The following is a 14,278-nucleotide window of genomic DNA, read 5'->3' on the forward strand; positions in this document are numbered from 1 at the left end:
AAAATACAAAATACTTATTGGTACTAGAGAGCTCACTGTGGAATGATTCTAAACGTGTTCCACCATATGTTTCTTTTATTCAGTGCTTTTGTTCAGGTGAGTGGTGTGAAATTAAAAAAAATGAGTGGGATGTATGTTGGTCATCGGTAAAGACAAGTACAATGTGAAAACAGAGCCTGGTAGCATTCTACTTCTAAAATTTATTAATTTCCTATTCTACACATTAACACATTCACTACCAGCTCTTCACTGGGTGATTTAAACCTCCAGTGTAGCCTTTTCAAACCCCCTCATCTCTATAGTGCACTATTTTACATTAAATGTTACTGTACGAAAATAATCGTAGGTACAATATTGAAAACTTCAACATATCTTGAGGACCAGGTTTGACATTTTCCTGGATGGCGAGGCACCCTATACTTTCCACAGAACCACTTGGTTTCACGCCGGACATTGCTTTCTGCTCATGCTCTGCACTGTCTAGTTGGGAAAATGTGCAATTTCATGCCTGAGAATTTATGAAGTACATGTTCTTTTAATTTCCCATCAAGTCGAAATGGTGGATCATTAGCCGGAGTTCGCTTAGGAGGCTAAACCGGTGCACAACACATAGATGCTGTTGAAACTACTGAAGACTTAGATGGGACCAGTGACACAGAAATATTCATGACTTCTGATGGTTCTTCATGTTCACTGTCTTGTAAGAAGTTTCTACATATTGCCTGCATGAATGTCAGAAAAGTTATTTTTGAGTTATTGGACTTTTGGAAAGTCCTGAATGCATTAAAGAATGTACACTGCAGAATGTAGAAAAACCTTTTTTTTGGCCACTTCAGTGTTTTTCACATGAATGCCAAATACTGGTCAACTGTATCTACTCAGTGCATAAACTGATTGTAATCAACTAGCAGTTAACCGCAGCTTCGCTCTTGGTACTGTATTAAGACATTATCTGAAAATCTCTAAAGTATAAAAACTCACCAGAAGATTGAGTTTCATTTACCCCAGAAACTCTTTGTAAACAGCATTTATGGTATTGCCTTTCGGGGCTGAGATGACCATGTAACATAGAACTGTACAAGTGAGAAACAGTCTTCTCTTAAGTCGGAAAAATAACCAACAACATATTTCTTTAATTTTTAAGGAGATTCCTAATACCCATTTCCACTTCTGTAACATCTTCAGTTTTTTAGATATATATCCCCATAAAAGAATTCAACCCCTTTATCAGTCCTTCCCCCACCCCTACCTAAGTGGTTTTTCCAAACATAAAAAATGTACATTTCTTTAGTTTTAAAGGAGATTGCAAATACCAATTTTCACATCTGCAACATTTTTAGTTTCTGAGAGATAAGCATTCTCATAAAAAAATTGCAACTCTGTTTTCACTTTTTTCACCCCCGTTAAGTGCTTTTTCCGAAAACAAAAAATACGTGTTCTTGTATTTTTGAAGGACTTTCCAAATATCAAGTTTCATGTCTGTAACTTGTTAAGTTTTTGATATACACTGTAGATATACAGGTACTCACTTTAAATTTCACCCACTTTTTCAGTTTTTCAGCCCCTTAAGTGGATTTTCAAAAAAAAATTTAAAAAGTGTTTATTTTTAAAGGAGATTCAAAATACCAACTTTCACGTGTGTAACATCTTCAGTTTTTGAGATATAAGTATCCTCATACAAAAAATTCAACTAATTTTTCAATTCATTCACCCCCACCCCCTTTTAAGTGGATTTTTTGAAAACAAAAGAATACATGTCTCTTTATTTTGAAAGAAGATTCTAAATACAAATTTTCAAGTTTGTAACGTCTTTAGTTTTTGAGATGTAAGTATCCTCATAAAAGGAATTCACCTCCTTTTTCACCCCACCCCGTTGATTCCCCTCCCCACAATTGTGTGTTTCTTTATTTTTAAAGGATATTCCAAGTATCAGTTTTCACGTCTGTAACCTTCAGTTTTTGAGATGTAAGTATCCGCATAAAAAGAGTTCAATTTTCACTTCCTTTCTTCCTCCCCCTTTAAGTGAATTTTCCGAAAACAAAGAAATACATGTTTATTTATAAAGGAGCTTCTCAATATCAATTATCACGACTGTAATTTCAGTTTGTGAGATATATGCGTCTTCATAATAGGAATTCAACTCCTTTCCAACCCCCTCTCTCCCCCAAGTTGATTTTCCGCCAAAAATGCATTCTTTAAATGGAATTCCAAATACAAATTTTCACATCTATAACAACTTTAGTTTTTATTTGAGGTAAGTATCCTCACACAAAAATTCAATTAATTTTTCAGTTCTTTCACTTCCCTTAATTGCATTTTGCAAAATCAAAGGAAACATGTTTCTTTACTTTTAAAGGAGATTCCAAATACCAGTGTTCACATCTGCAACATCTTTAGCTTTTGAGACATAAGTATTCTCATATAAATAATTCAATTAATTTTTCCAAGCTAATATTCCTTCATCAGGGGCATTTTTTCGATCCGGAGTGTACTCAGCTGAAAACTGGTCACTGAGCCTTATGAAAATCAGCCTAATTTTGTATAGCCTACCTATCAGGATTCCCCTCAAAATGACTGCTGTCGCTAAAGTGCAAGAACGACAATGTGTTTTTGAACCGGGTTCATGCCATGGTTTTCGAAAAAATCAGCGAGTCAAAAATAGTGTCCTCTGTCCAGTACATTTTCAGATCTGGTGTTTGAATTATTCCCGTTACAAACAATAGACCTAAAAAAAAATTTCATCTCGTTTACGTCGACTGGTTTCCATGTCTGAAAAGAATATTTAGTGAATGGACGCAGTGCTGCACTAATAACTTGTTCTGCGTAAAGATTTGTATATATTGTATATATATTGTATATTGTATATATTGTATATTGTATGTATATATATTATATATATATTTGTATATATTCAAGGAAACGTTCATTTATAAATAAATTGACGAAAGTCATAATTTCGTTGCTATTTTCGATGTCAACATTTAATCCGACCCGGCCAGTGAAATTTAATGCAGGCGGGCAATAAGACTGATGTGTATCAGTTATTTGAATTTGCTGAATTTCACTTTGTCCAGAGTCTGGTATATCATCATTGGAATTGCTGTCACTATCACTGAGAGTTGTTACTTGCAACTATCACTGAAATCGGGGATGAATTCATCACCAGAATCATCGTTCAGTAGTATGTCTTCAATTTCCTCACTTCACTGAGATCACAACTTGCATTCATAGAACAGGACACACATTTACACAGTTCACACTGTCTCTCTTAGTTTCTCACTACTGTTCATTTACAGACTACGGTCACTGGTATTACTGTTTCACTCAATCACTTAGGTACTTCGTTGCCGCTGTCACGGTCTACAGTTCACACCCTACAAACATCAGTCTCACAGTTCAAGATGGTATCTGCTGTCCACACACTCCGGTAGAACTCTGTTCACAGCCCCATGCTGACATTCTAGTGTTCTCTTCCATGCTGCACTAGAACGCACATGATGCTATCTTCCAACAGCTGGCCCCAAGAGAGACAACTTGCGACGACAGGCGTACAGAACGAGTCCACAGTTCAACAGACAGACACTCCACAGACTGCCCCACTCAGCTGAGGCTGTCACTCACCCTCGGCCACTAACTGGCAACCCAACTGTGACGATGGCTCACTGGCCGAGCTCACACTGAACTCGCTCATATCGACTCTGTGACTTAGCTGTCCACTCCCCTCTACTGGCTGAGCTCCAACTGAGCTTCTCGCTAACTCACAGAGTCCACTCACTGAACTCACTACATTGACTCAGCTCACTGTTAAGTCTCATATATCTGGGTCAGTCGTCCCAGAACATTCCGAAGGCTGAATGTATCCAGAAACCGTACGAGGTGGAAGACTCCAGTTTAATTGTCTCATAATTTCCATATTCCTTATGCCACACCACCGTGGGCAGAAGAGAGAGAGGGCCAGCCTGGCACCTAAGCCTAAACATGAGTGGTGTGGTCTGAAGGAGTGGATAGGCTCAATGGTGATGTTGTGCTGGCCCCGCCCAACACCGGCGGTTTAAATGGTGGACGTAGAGGCTGCCCACACTCCGATATATATTTGTTTCTAAATTCTTTAGAGCAGTTTTACATACCCATTTACAAAATTCGTAAGTGCCTAGAGCAGCTTGAAGAGGATAAAAAGAGAAAGTCAGTCAGTGTTGTCATATTGCTGTTTGAAAGAGTGTCTTGAGTTTTTCTGATATGTTTCCAGGAAAATTGTCTGATATGATATCTGGAAAACCTGGTTCATTCTGCCTTTCTGGCAAGACCTGGTGTTCACAGTGCACTTTGTCTTCTTGTATGGGCTAGATCAAATTTGTTGCTTTCATTGACCTGTTTGTCTCATCCTTGGTTTCAACGATATGATAGTGACTGAGGCATGAGCGATGCTAATAATGCCATTCCTTAATGCAGCCAGTCCCTGTTATAAATGGTGTGAAGATGTCACTTGTGGGGGTCAGTTAGTATGTGCATTTTAGAGGGCTTGGCAGATTGATTTTAGAGGGCTTGGCACATTGATATGAAATAGCAATTTATGGCTCATTGAGGAAGACAATGGGAAACTACATCATTTCTCATTTTCCTAGTATGCCTTTCATTGATGCCTAAGCTATCTATGACAGCTGATGGAGAAGCTGTTGAGAATAAACCCTTCAAGTTTGTATATCGGACATGTTCCGACATGATGTACTAGAAGAAAAAACTTTTTTTAAGAGAAGAATTTAAGTAGCAAACGATTCTCGGGCAATACCCTCACTCTAGAGAATCATTGGCCTTCTGAATATAATTATTAGCCTGAATTGGGTAGGCAATCTGCAGACTCAAATGAAGATGATTGTCTATAACTTGATTCAGGAAGTATCAATGGTTCTTCAGAAGTATTCAGTGAATCTGAAGTTGAAGAAGGCTCAAGTTCATTAGGAGATGATGATTGCTCTGACTGTGTAACCTAGAAGCCTACCCGCACTGTTTTTATGAAGTTCCTGCACAATTGGGCAAACAGTTGAATACTCGCAGGGACATTTGTAAATTCTGCAAATTCGGTGTTTGTGGAAGCATATAAACTCATTTACTCCAGCTTAAGTTTTGCAAAATAAATTGTTTTATCCTTAAGAACAGATAGCAGTATAGTAATACATTTCCAGAAAAATAAATACGCTTAGAGGTATGTGACCAGCTGAACAAATTTGAGTGCTAAGTGTAAAACTAGCTTTCGGGCTGATTACTCAACATGTATACATACATATCTGGTTTGTTACTAAAAACCTCATTAATTCAAAGTCGTTGGAACGCATAAATCGGACTTTGAATTAACCACTGCTGACTCGTAGTTCAGAAATGCCAACACTTGCTGCATCTCAAAATATTCTAAGACCCATTAATAAATGCTATTACCTTGATTCACGGTTTAAACGTTTCAAATGCCATGGAAAAAAATGTATCGAAATGTATCCAACAAGGTTCATTTATTTCGATAATGCACGTGGATAACCCACTGACAAACAAAACCTCACGCCACAAAAAAGAAAATATATGATCCAAAGACGAGGAGAAATCTATGCTGGCTCCCCAGTGCAAGTGGGTTTACTGTATTGTATACAATTTTGATCCCTTGTACGTGCACGGAAATTGCCCAATTCCCTTAAAACATCGTAGCTTATTGAACTTTCCTATGATGAGGGGAGGAAGTCTCCCTCTTCTGTCTGCATTGCAACATAGGACAGTGGCCCAATCCTTGTATGATTTCCCACCATGGTAATTCTCTCCTTTAAAACTGTAAGTCAATTTGGGCTAGATATTAAAAAACAATGCAGTTGCATCAGCATTGACGTTACTGTATTGTTCAGTACATATGAATTTATTATGAGTCACGCTTTCTCGCCAACTATCGGTTTGGTGGTGATTATTGTTTTAAGAGAAAGTACAACTAGGCAACCATCCTCTATTAACAATAATCAGAGACAGAAAATAGAATGAATTCAACACCTAGAAAAATGAAGGTATTGGCCAAAAGAAGGCAAGGGCTGCTCAGGGCATGAAAACAAAAGACTCCCTAGACATCGCAACCTAATACCGTTGGGGTTGGAAAAGAACAAGAGTTGACCAAGGGAGGTTGGATAGGATAGATGAAAGTGAGTAGCCTGGCACAAGTAAGTGGAAGCAATGCCAGGACTCAGCTAAGGGCCCCGTAGTTGCCAACCCACGCTTCAAAGCTGAGAACTCTGGGGCCCCTTTTAGCCACCTCATACAACAGGCAGAGGATACCCTGGGTGTTATTCTACCTCCCTCACCCCACAGGGAAGTCCCCTTCTAGTCGCCTCTTACAACAGACAGGAGACTATGGGTGATATTCTACCGCCCCAACCCACAAGGAGTCCAACTGTCAGCATTGCCAGTTTTCATGTTTTCAGCTTCTCCACACACTGTCTGTTACATGAGATGATGGTGTTCCTTAAAACTCCAGTCCCATCTTCAACACCAGTTCATTCACATTCCCCTAATAAATTGCCATCAACGGGGATATTGTTCGCTTTTACATGCTGAAACCACTAAATCAGTTCCACTTCCAAATCGGAGTTTTTAGATCCTCGAATGTGCATTCACTTTGCAGTATTTGCACCCTGCATTTCTCTAACTTCTATACTCTCAGGATTTAAAAAAAATGTTGAAAGCCTGGACACAGAAATTCCAAATTCTTTAGGTATTTCAGCACTTTATAATTTTTATCTTCTCGCTCACTGTCTTGGAAGAATACTTATGCTTAACCATCTTACAAAACAAAAGCAAGCATGTGTACCCTTAACTAAAATACCGTAACTAACAGTAAACTAAAATACAGTATTAATAAAATGTAACTATGAAATGTGTAATTGTATGCTAAAACTTAAGTAAAATGAGTAACTGCAAGAATACAAAAGAACTACAATTTCACTCAACTTAGCAACTCTGAAGCACACTGTAGACACACCAAAGTGAGTGAAAGGGAAGAAAGCAACCCCTACATGTTCAAAAAGATGCGTTCTGTCATGATACAGAGAAATTTTGAATTTAAGTTACTCTGTAAAATATTATTTTTTTAAATGTCAAGACAGTTTTGAATCAAAAGTCTGAATTTTGGTAATGGGACATTGTTCTTCGAATTACGAGTTATCCCTATTTCGAATTAAACCAGTTAAATAACATGCAAAACTGTACCTCATGTTTTTGGGAATAAGAGGTTCTTCGAATTAGGCAGGATTTTGAATTAACCGATTTGGAATTATCAAGGTTCTGCTGTAATAGAAATAATAATAATAATAATAATAATAATAATAATAATAATAATAATAATAATAATAATAATAATAATAGGAGGAAAAATTCATGAGCAAAATATAATAAAAGATTTCTGATTTTTCAAAACAAAAAGTTGTAAATGAAGATTTTCATGAAATATGAAAATGTTGCCAAAATACTGGGTGTTCACAAATTATCGGATGGTTTATATAATACTATATTATCAGCGGAGTTGGGAAGTAATTGAGTAAAAGCAATCCAATTACTTACAGCAAATGCTTTTTTAATAATTTTTATTTGTAATCATTACTTTTCACATTATGTAACTTTTACTCATAATTTGCTTCTAAAAAAATTGTTACATTCTAGTAATTGGTATCCATTGCATCCAGAGTTTTGTAAGTTTGGAGCCCCAGCACTAGCAAGACATCACACCAAGAAGATAAAGCAAAAAATATGTCATCCACTCATTCATTTGCTCACAGCTCGTGTTACTGGTTGAATTGTTACATACTATCCACTTCATATCCGTATCGACTATAAGATCCAATTAATTGAAGGAACAAGAATCCACCTGATCGATACTTTCACTTTTATTTAGCCTTAGGCTATTTCAATAGACATTGAATTAAAAGTTCAGAACATGTTTCGAATGCGTTGCATTCATCATCAGCTGCTTACATTTGGCAAAAGTAAAATTAGCTAAAAACAGTCACACAATTTTCTTAAAACCTTAAAAACAAGTGTTAGTAGTGCGTGTGTGAATGGTTGTGGGGGGGGGGAATGCATTGAAGGCGATCGTTAGTTAAACTATGACTTATTATTAAAAATCTTAATGTTAAAAACACTGATGGACTAAAATATGGTTCACTATAAGTCTTGTGAATTTTCCATAAGTTCGTTGATTACTGAAGAACTTGTATGCACTATGTGAAGTATTGCTGTTGAGCTATTGGTAAAAAGTTTCCTTAAGAAGGCATCCGGTGTTTTCACGTCTCTTATCTCCTGTTGAGTGGAGAGGTGTGGCTTGTTTCGAATATGAAGTTTGCTAATTTGTAGTTTGAATAAAAACAGTTGGATCATCTGTATCACGATCCTTGTCTTGCGTGTTAGTTTAACTTCCCGTACTACGGGAGTGGGTTTAATACGGCTGCCTTCAACCTTCAAGGTTCAGTAATCAACGAACTTATGGAAAATTCACAAGACTTATAGTGAACCATATTTTAGTCCATCAGTGTTTTTAACATTAAGATTTTTAATAATAAGTCATAGTTTAACTAACAATCGCCTTCAATGCATTCCCCCCCCCCCCCCCCTCTACACACCCCCACATCCATTCACACACGCACTACTAAAAAGGTTTTAAGAAAATTGTGAGACTGTTTTTAGCTAATTTTACTTTTGCCAAATGTAAGCAGCTGATGATGAATGCAACGCATTCGAAACATGTTCTGAACTTTTAATTCAATGTCTATTGAAATAGCCTAAGGCTAAATAAAAGTGAAAGTATCGATCAGGTGGATTCTTGTTCCTTCAATTAATTGGTTACTGGTTGAAATTAGATAATCGTGAACTATGACTTCCTGAGTTTGCACATGGTCAATAATTGAACTGGAAGAAACGTGACTGCAAAAGGGTTAAGGAATTTCCACTCCCCTGTTTGAATAAATCATTCAGTTGGCACTGAAAATAATGAGAACATGAATGTGAAATGCAAACTTTGTTTGGGAGCAATCTTTTTTTAAAGTGCCAGAGTATCATATTTAGTCTTACTTCGTGATTGTAGCAACTTATATATTTATGCTAAAAACATGTACACACAAAATAAAGTAATATTGTTTTCCTTATAAACTTGGGTATCATTTCAGATCCATGTGAAAAGAAAAGTTAGCAATTTTCTGGAGACTGGCATCCTATAAAGTAATTGTAATTGAGTAAAATATTTTCCAGGTAACTGTAATTCATTCCACTTACCTTTATTTTGTACTTTCTCCATCTCTGATTATCAGCATCACCATCGATATCAGATGGCCAGGACATCTGCTGTATCACATGTGTAACATACAGAGAATGTGTTTAAGGCAGAACTTTGTGTGTCACTATCATGTATTTCACGTATTTCTGTTCTGTGCTAGGTTGCAGAAACCAATAATTTGCAGACACGGTGTATTATTAAATATGAAAATAGAATTGTGCAAACTGAATTCTATACACAGCAAATCATAAAGAACCTTCTGCTAGCAGCTATGGTTTGGAATTTGAAACTTCATATTTTGCCTATCTCTAGTCATCAGATGATTATGATTATTATTAATACTGGAACTAAACAATGGACCTATATGTTTAGGTGTACCTGTAGCAGCAGGGTTGGATTATCGTTCAGTGCCTCAAACATCGAATCGTCTTTTCTCAGACTTCACATCAGATGAAAGATTAGCACTGTATGACTATGCTGTCTCGAAAACTGCTCCACCAGCAGCTGTGAAGATGGAAGAATTGCATGCAATGTAAGTACAGATGTGTAACTCTGAAGTTGATCTTGCTTAATTATACAGAATTTTTGTGAAGTACCCTAATTGCAAAATTATTAATAATAAATCAGTTAAGTTTCAACATTTTTATGGATCCAAGATAAAAAATATTTAAATAATCAGTCATTTTGTGCCAGAATCTGATAGAAGCATCAGAATTTCTCTATCATGTTAACTTTAAATTGTTGCTTCTAATTAATCAGTTATCTGGATGGCTGGATATCTTGAGGCAAGCTGCGGTGCCACTGTGTGTGTGAACTGCACAAGACCGAGGGGAAACACCCCCCTTAGGGGCTCTAGACTTACGGAGTGTAAGTTGGTGACGATAGGGGCCCTAGCTAGTCTGAGCCCCATTATCCTGTGTTGAGGCTCCTCACTTTCATCTTTCCTACCTGAATACCCTTGATTGCAACTGCAAGCTCAATGCTTAAACTTTATCGCACCTTGATTCAATTTCACTCAGTGTACTACCATCCTTTGTAGGACACAAATTCAACTGGAAGCTGATGTGTTGCAGATGTGGTAGAAAACTGCTAAAGGCTAAGGGAGATAACCCTGACAGAAAATCTTATCTAACGTTAGGCCTAGCAAGTCAGTTGGAGAGTAACTGCAATCGTTTTCAACACTTATACAAGATTCAGATGCAAACAAAGAATTCTGAGCAGACAACAGAACCCGCAGACCCAGGTATGATGGCTTACAGCCTGATGGTAGCCCAGGCCTTGTAATTGTGCAACAAGCCCAGAGAAGTCAACACGCTTGAATAAGAATAATCAGTGTACTGAGTTTGACTGGAAAAGGTGAAGAGTTGGTGGACATCATGGAGAGAAGGAAAATATCAATCCTATGACTGAGTAAAACTAAATGGAAAGGTAAAGAGAAGAAAGAGTTGATGAAGAACTAAACCCTCTACAAGAATGGTAACAACAGAGAGATGAGAAATGGAGTAGGATTGATATTTGCAAAAGGGTTAGGCCAAAAACATGTTGGAGTTGTTCACCTCGCCGCGCATCTCGCAATATGGCGATCAGCGAACAAGTTAACAGTAGCAAACGACTCGAAACATGTTAGAGCCGCTCACCTCGCCGTTCATCAGGAATCAAATTGATTTGATATTTCAGGCTGCTGCCTGGAACTAGCATTGTGATTGGTTGTCTCAAGGTCACTACACTGTCCCCTCTATGCGATGCCTCAGCCGTGATATCGCTGGTCATGCTAACGTGTTGTGTCATAGCCGTGTCGCCATGGATAAGGAGCAGTTAGTAAGAAATTTTCTGAAAGACTGCTATATGGGACCAGCGTCACAAATCGCATCATAATAGATACTTTCTAGATAAATCTTGGGAAGACGCTGCCAATTGTGCTAACACAATTTAGTGTACACGTTTTAGATTCTAGGTTCTATTAGGTTTAAAATGTAATTAAACATCGACTGAGACATTCTTAAATATTCATAAAAGTCCGGGAACACTTTTGAGCTGTTGATACAATTTATAGAACTCTCCTTGTTTGGTTCGTTCCTCATGGACTGCATGTACGTTATATTTTCTTTGTGTACTGGGAAGTAACCACCACTTTACTGCATTATTTGTAGATAAATCACTATAACCGTCAGAGTCTCCAAGCATCCCAATATTATGTTAGTACAGTCCCCTGTAGTGTTCTCTGAAAGAAGCTCACTCACTGAATATTACTACTCCATGCATTAAACAGCAGGAAGTGAGGCAAAGAAAAATGTTTCAGTATGTTCTATTACCGAGCTCGATAGCTGCAGTCGCTTAAGTGCGGCCAGTATCCAGTAATCGGGAAATAGTGGGTTCAAGCCCCACTGTTGGCAGCCTTGAAGATGGTTTTCCGTGGTTTCCCGTTTTCACACCAGGCAAATGCCGGGGCTGTACCTTAATTAAGGCCACGGCCGCTTCCTTCCAATTCCTAGGTCTTTCCTATCCCATCGTCGCCGTAAGACATATTTGTGTCAGTGCGACGTAAAGCAAATAGCAAAAAAAAAAAAAAAAAAGTATGTTCTATTGAGGCGAGGTGCGTGGTGAGGTGAACAACTCCAACGTGTTTTTGGTCTTAGATGCTATTATAGAGATCCAGTGCTATTATAAAGACAACATTTCACCTAGGGAAAGATAAGCTGCCTCTCCTGCAAATGTATGCCCCTCAAGGTGCAGTTAAGATGAAGAGAACAAGTTCCTGGAAGACCTAGAAGAGACCATCAGTGAAGAGATGGCAGTCTTATTGGGGACTGCAACGCACAGCTCGGGACAGACATTAATGGCTATTACATGGTGATGGACCACAGGTCCATGGGAGAAGGAATTCAGAAGGGGAACATCTCCTAGACTTCTGCATAAGAAACTGTTTGGTAGTAAAAGAACAGTTGGTTCAACAAAGGATTCAGTCACAAGATTACCCGATACAGCTAGGATGGACAGAGCAAGACGGTCTTTGACTATGTCATTACATATAAAGGAAGAAGTAGACTTGCAACTGATGTCAAAGTGATTCCAAGTGAGAACCTCAATAGCGACCACTGGTTATTAGTAGCAGATCTGAAAGATATTAACGTACCAAAGATAACAACCAGGAAATTACCTAAGATTAATGTACAAAAGATTTGAAAGAGGACTGACCATCAGGACCATGTAAGAGAACAACTGCCTAGAGAAGAAGTGGAGAGTGGTGAGGTAGAGTGGACAAGATTTAAAAACACCTTGATAAAAGAAGCAATAGAGGTTTGCAAGGAGACAGGTGTGAGAGTAAGGGAAAAAGAGACACCCTGGGGGAATGAGAGAGTAAAATTCTCGATAAAGGAAAGGAACATAGCACAAAATGAACAGAATGGAGAGAAATCCAAGGCAGAAGAGGTAAGGGATGAAGGGAAGATCAGAGACCTCGAGCAAGTTTACTAGGACAAGAAAATGAGAGTTAATAGAGTAGTAGAAAAGGAGAAGATAAAGTGCTGGGAGAATTTTACTCAAAAACTGGAGGAAGACAGCAGAGGCAATATGAAACTATTGTTCAGAGTGATCAAAAACAAAAGGAATTCAATTGAAACCATCAAAGCAATTGAGGGTCCCAATGGAAACCTGACCGGCAAAAAAGAGGACATCAGGGAGGTTCTGAAGAATCATTTTGATCTCCTATTGAACAGGACAGAAGCAGATCAGAGAACAAAACAACCAGCTGTTGAAACTTACACAGAGGAACCTCCCATTACATGGGTAGAAACAGAAGCAGCCCTTAAGAAAATGCTGCAAGGGAAATCCCCAGGAATAAATGAAGACAGTACAGATATGATTAAAGCAGAAGGAGTCCAGAGTTTACAGTAGCTACACAGGGTACTCAATGCAGTTTGGAAAGATGACAAGATACCTACTGATTGGAGCAGGGGTATCATTATCCCCCTGTTTAAGAAAGGAAATTGCCAAAAATGCTCAAACTACCGGGGGATAACATTCCTTTCTCATGGGCTTAAGATTCTTGAGAAAATGTTAAAGAGCAGATTGCAAGTCATCTTAGAACCACAGTTAGAACAGGAACAGTATGGCTTCAAGCCTAACAAATCCACAACAGACCTAATCTTCAGTGTCCATATGTTAATGGAGAAATATTGGGGGAAAAGGAAAAGATCTGTTTATGGTTTTCATTGACATTGAAAATGCATATGGCAGCATTGCAAGAGAGAAGAATGGGAATGCCTGAGAAAAAGGAATTTGCCGCAGGGACTGATGAGGAAAGTTCAGATGCTGTATGAGCACTGTACCAGCTGTGTGTGATTAGGTGACGGACATTCATCCTGGTTCCAGACCAGAAGTGGAGTCCAGCAAGGCAGTGCACTATCCCCACAATTGTTTATCACCATCATGGATAACATAATGAAGAACATCAAGAAAACCTCTGGTGAAGTGAACTAAATGCAGTGGCTTTTGCTGATGTTATGATCTGGAAAGAAACTGAGAAACAAGTACAGTTGAGACTCAGTGAGTAGAAGGTTAAGTTCCAGAAATTCAATCTCAAGATAAGCAAACCCAAAACAACAGTGATGGTAATAAACAGAGAGCGACAACCAGCGAACATCGTGCTAGGAAACCATCCACTGGAAAGTGTAGAAAACTTTACACACCTTGGCAGTGTAATATCTCGAGATACACTAGCCGTAAAGGAGGTGGCAAATAGAGTGCCGAAGAGCTCTCGCTTTTACCAGCAAGTACAAACACCGCTCTTGGAATCCCAAAGTACCAACTAAATCAAAGCTGGTGATGTTTGATCATACCAAACATAACTCTCTTAGTGCCAGAGTCGCTGTCAGTGATCCTCAAAAAATAAACAAAACTTGCTCTGAGAGACTGTTCGTTTCTTTGAGAGCCTTCTAGACCAAAAATGGTACCTAATGTTGGCATGGCCATTAGAGGGAGTTCAAGCTACCA

At 38.3% G+C, this 14,278-nt stretch overlaps 1 protein-coding gene across 1 annotated transcript in view; it reads left to right on the plus strand.

The window, feature by feature from the left end:
- The window catches only part of LOC136875005 (U11/U12 small nuclear ribonucleoprotein 48 kDa protein), a 152,824-nt gene that overhangs the window by 102,442 nt on the left and 36,104 nt on the right, over positions 1-14,278 (plus strand). The window contains exon 4 of the mRNA XM_067148719.2: positions 9,659-9,818. Coding sequence (XP_067004820.2) covers positions 9,659-9,818 — 160 coding nt within the window. The remainder of the gene's footprint in view (positions 1-9,658; positions 9,819-14,278) is intronic.

Source organism: Anabrus simplex, chromosome 5 (assembly GCF_040414725.1).
Source record: "Anabrus simplex isolate iqAnaSimp1 chromosome 5, ASM4041472v1, whole genome shotgun sequence".
Taxonomy (NCBI): Eukaryota; Metazoa; Arthropoda; class Insecta; order Orthoptera; family Tettigoniidae; genus Anabrus; species Anabrus simplex.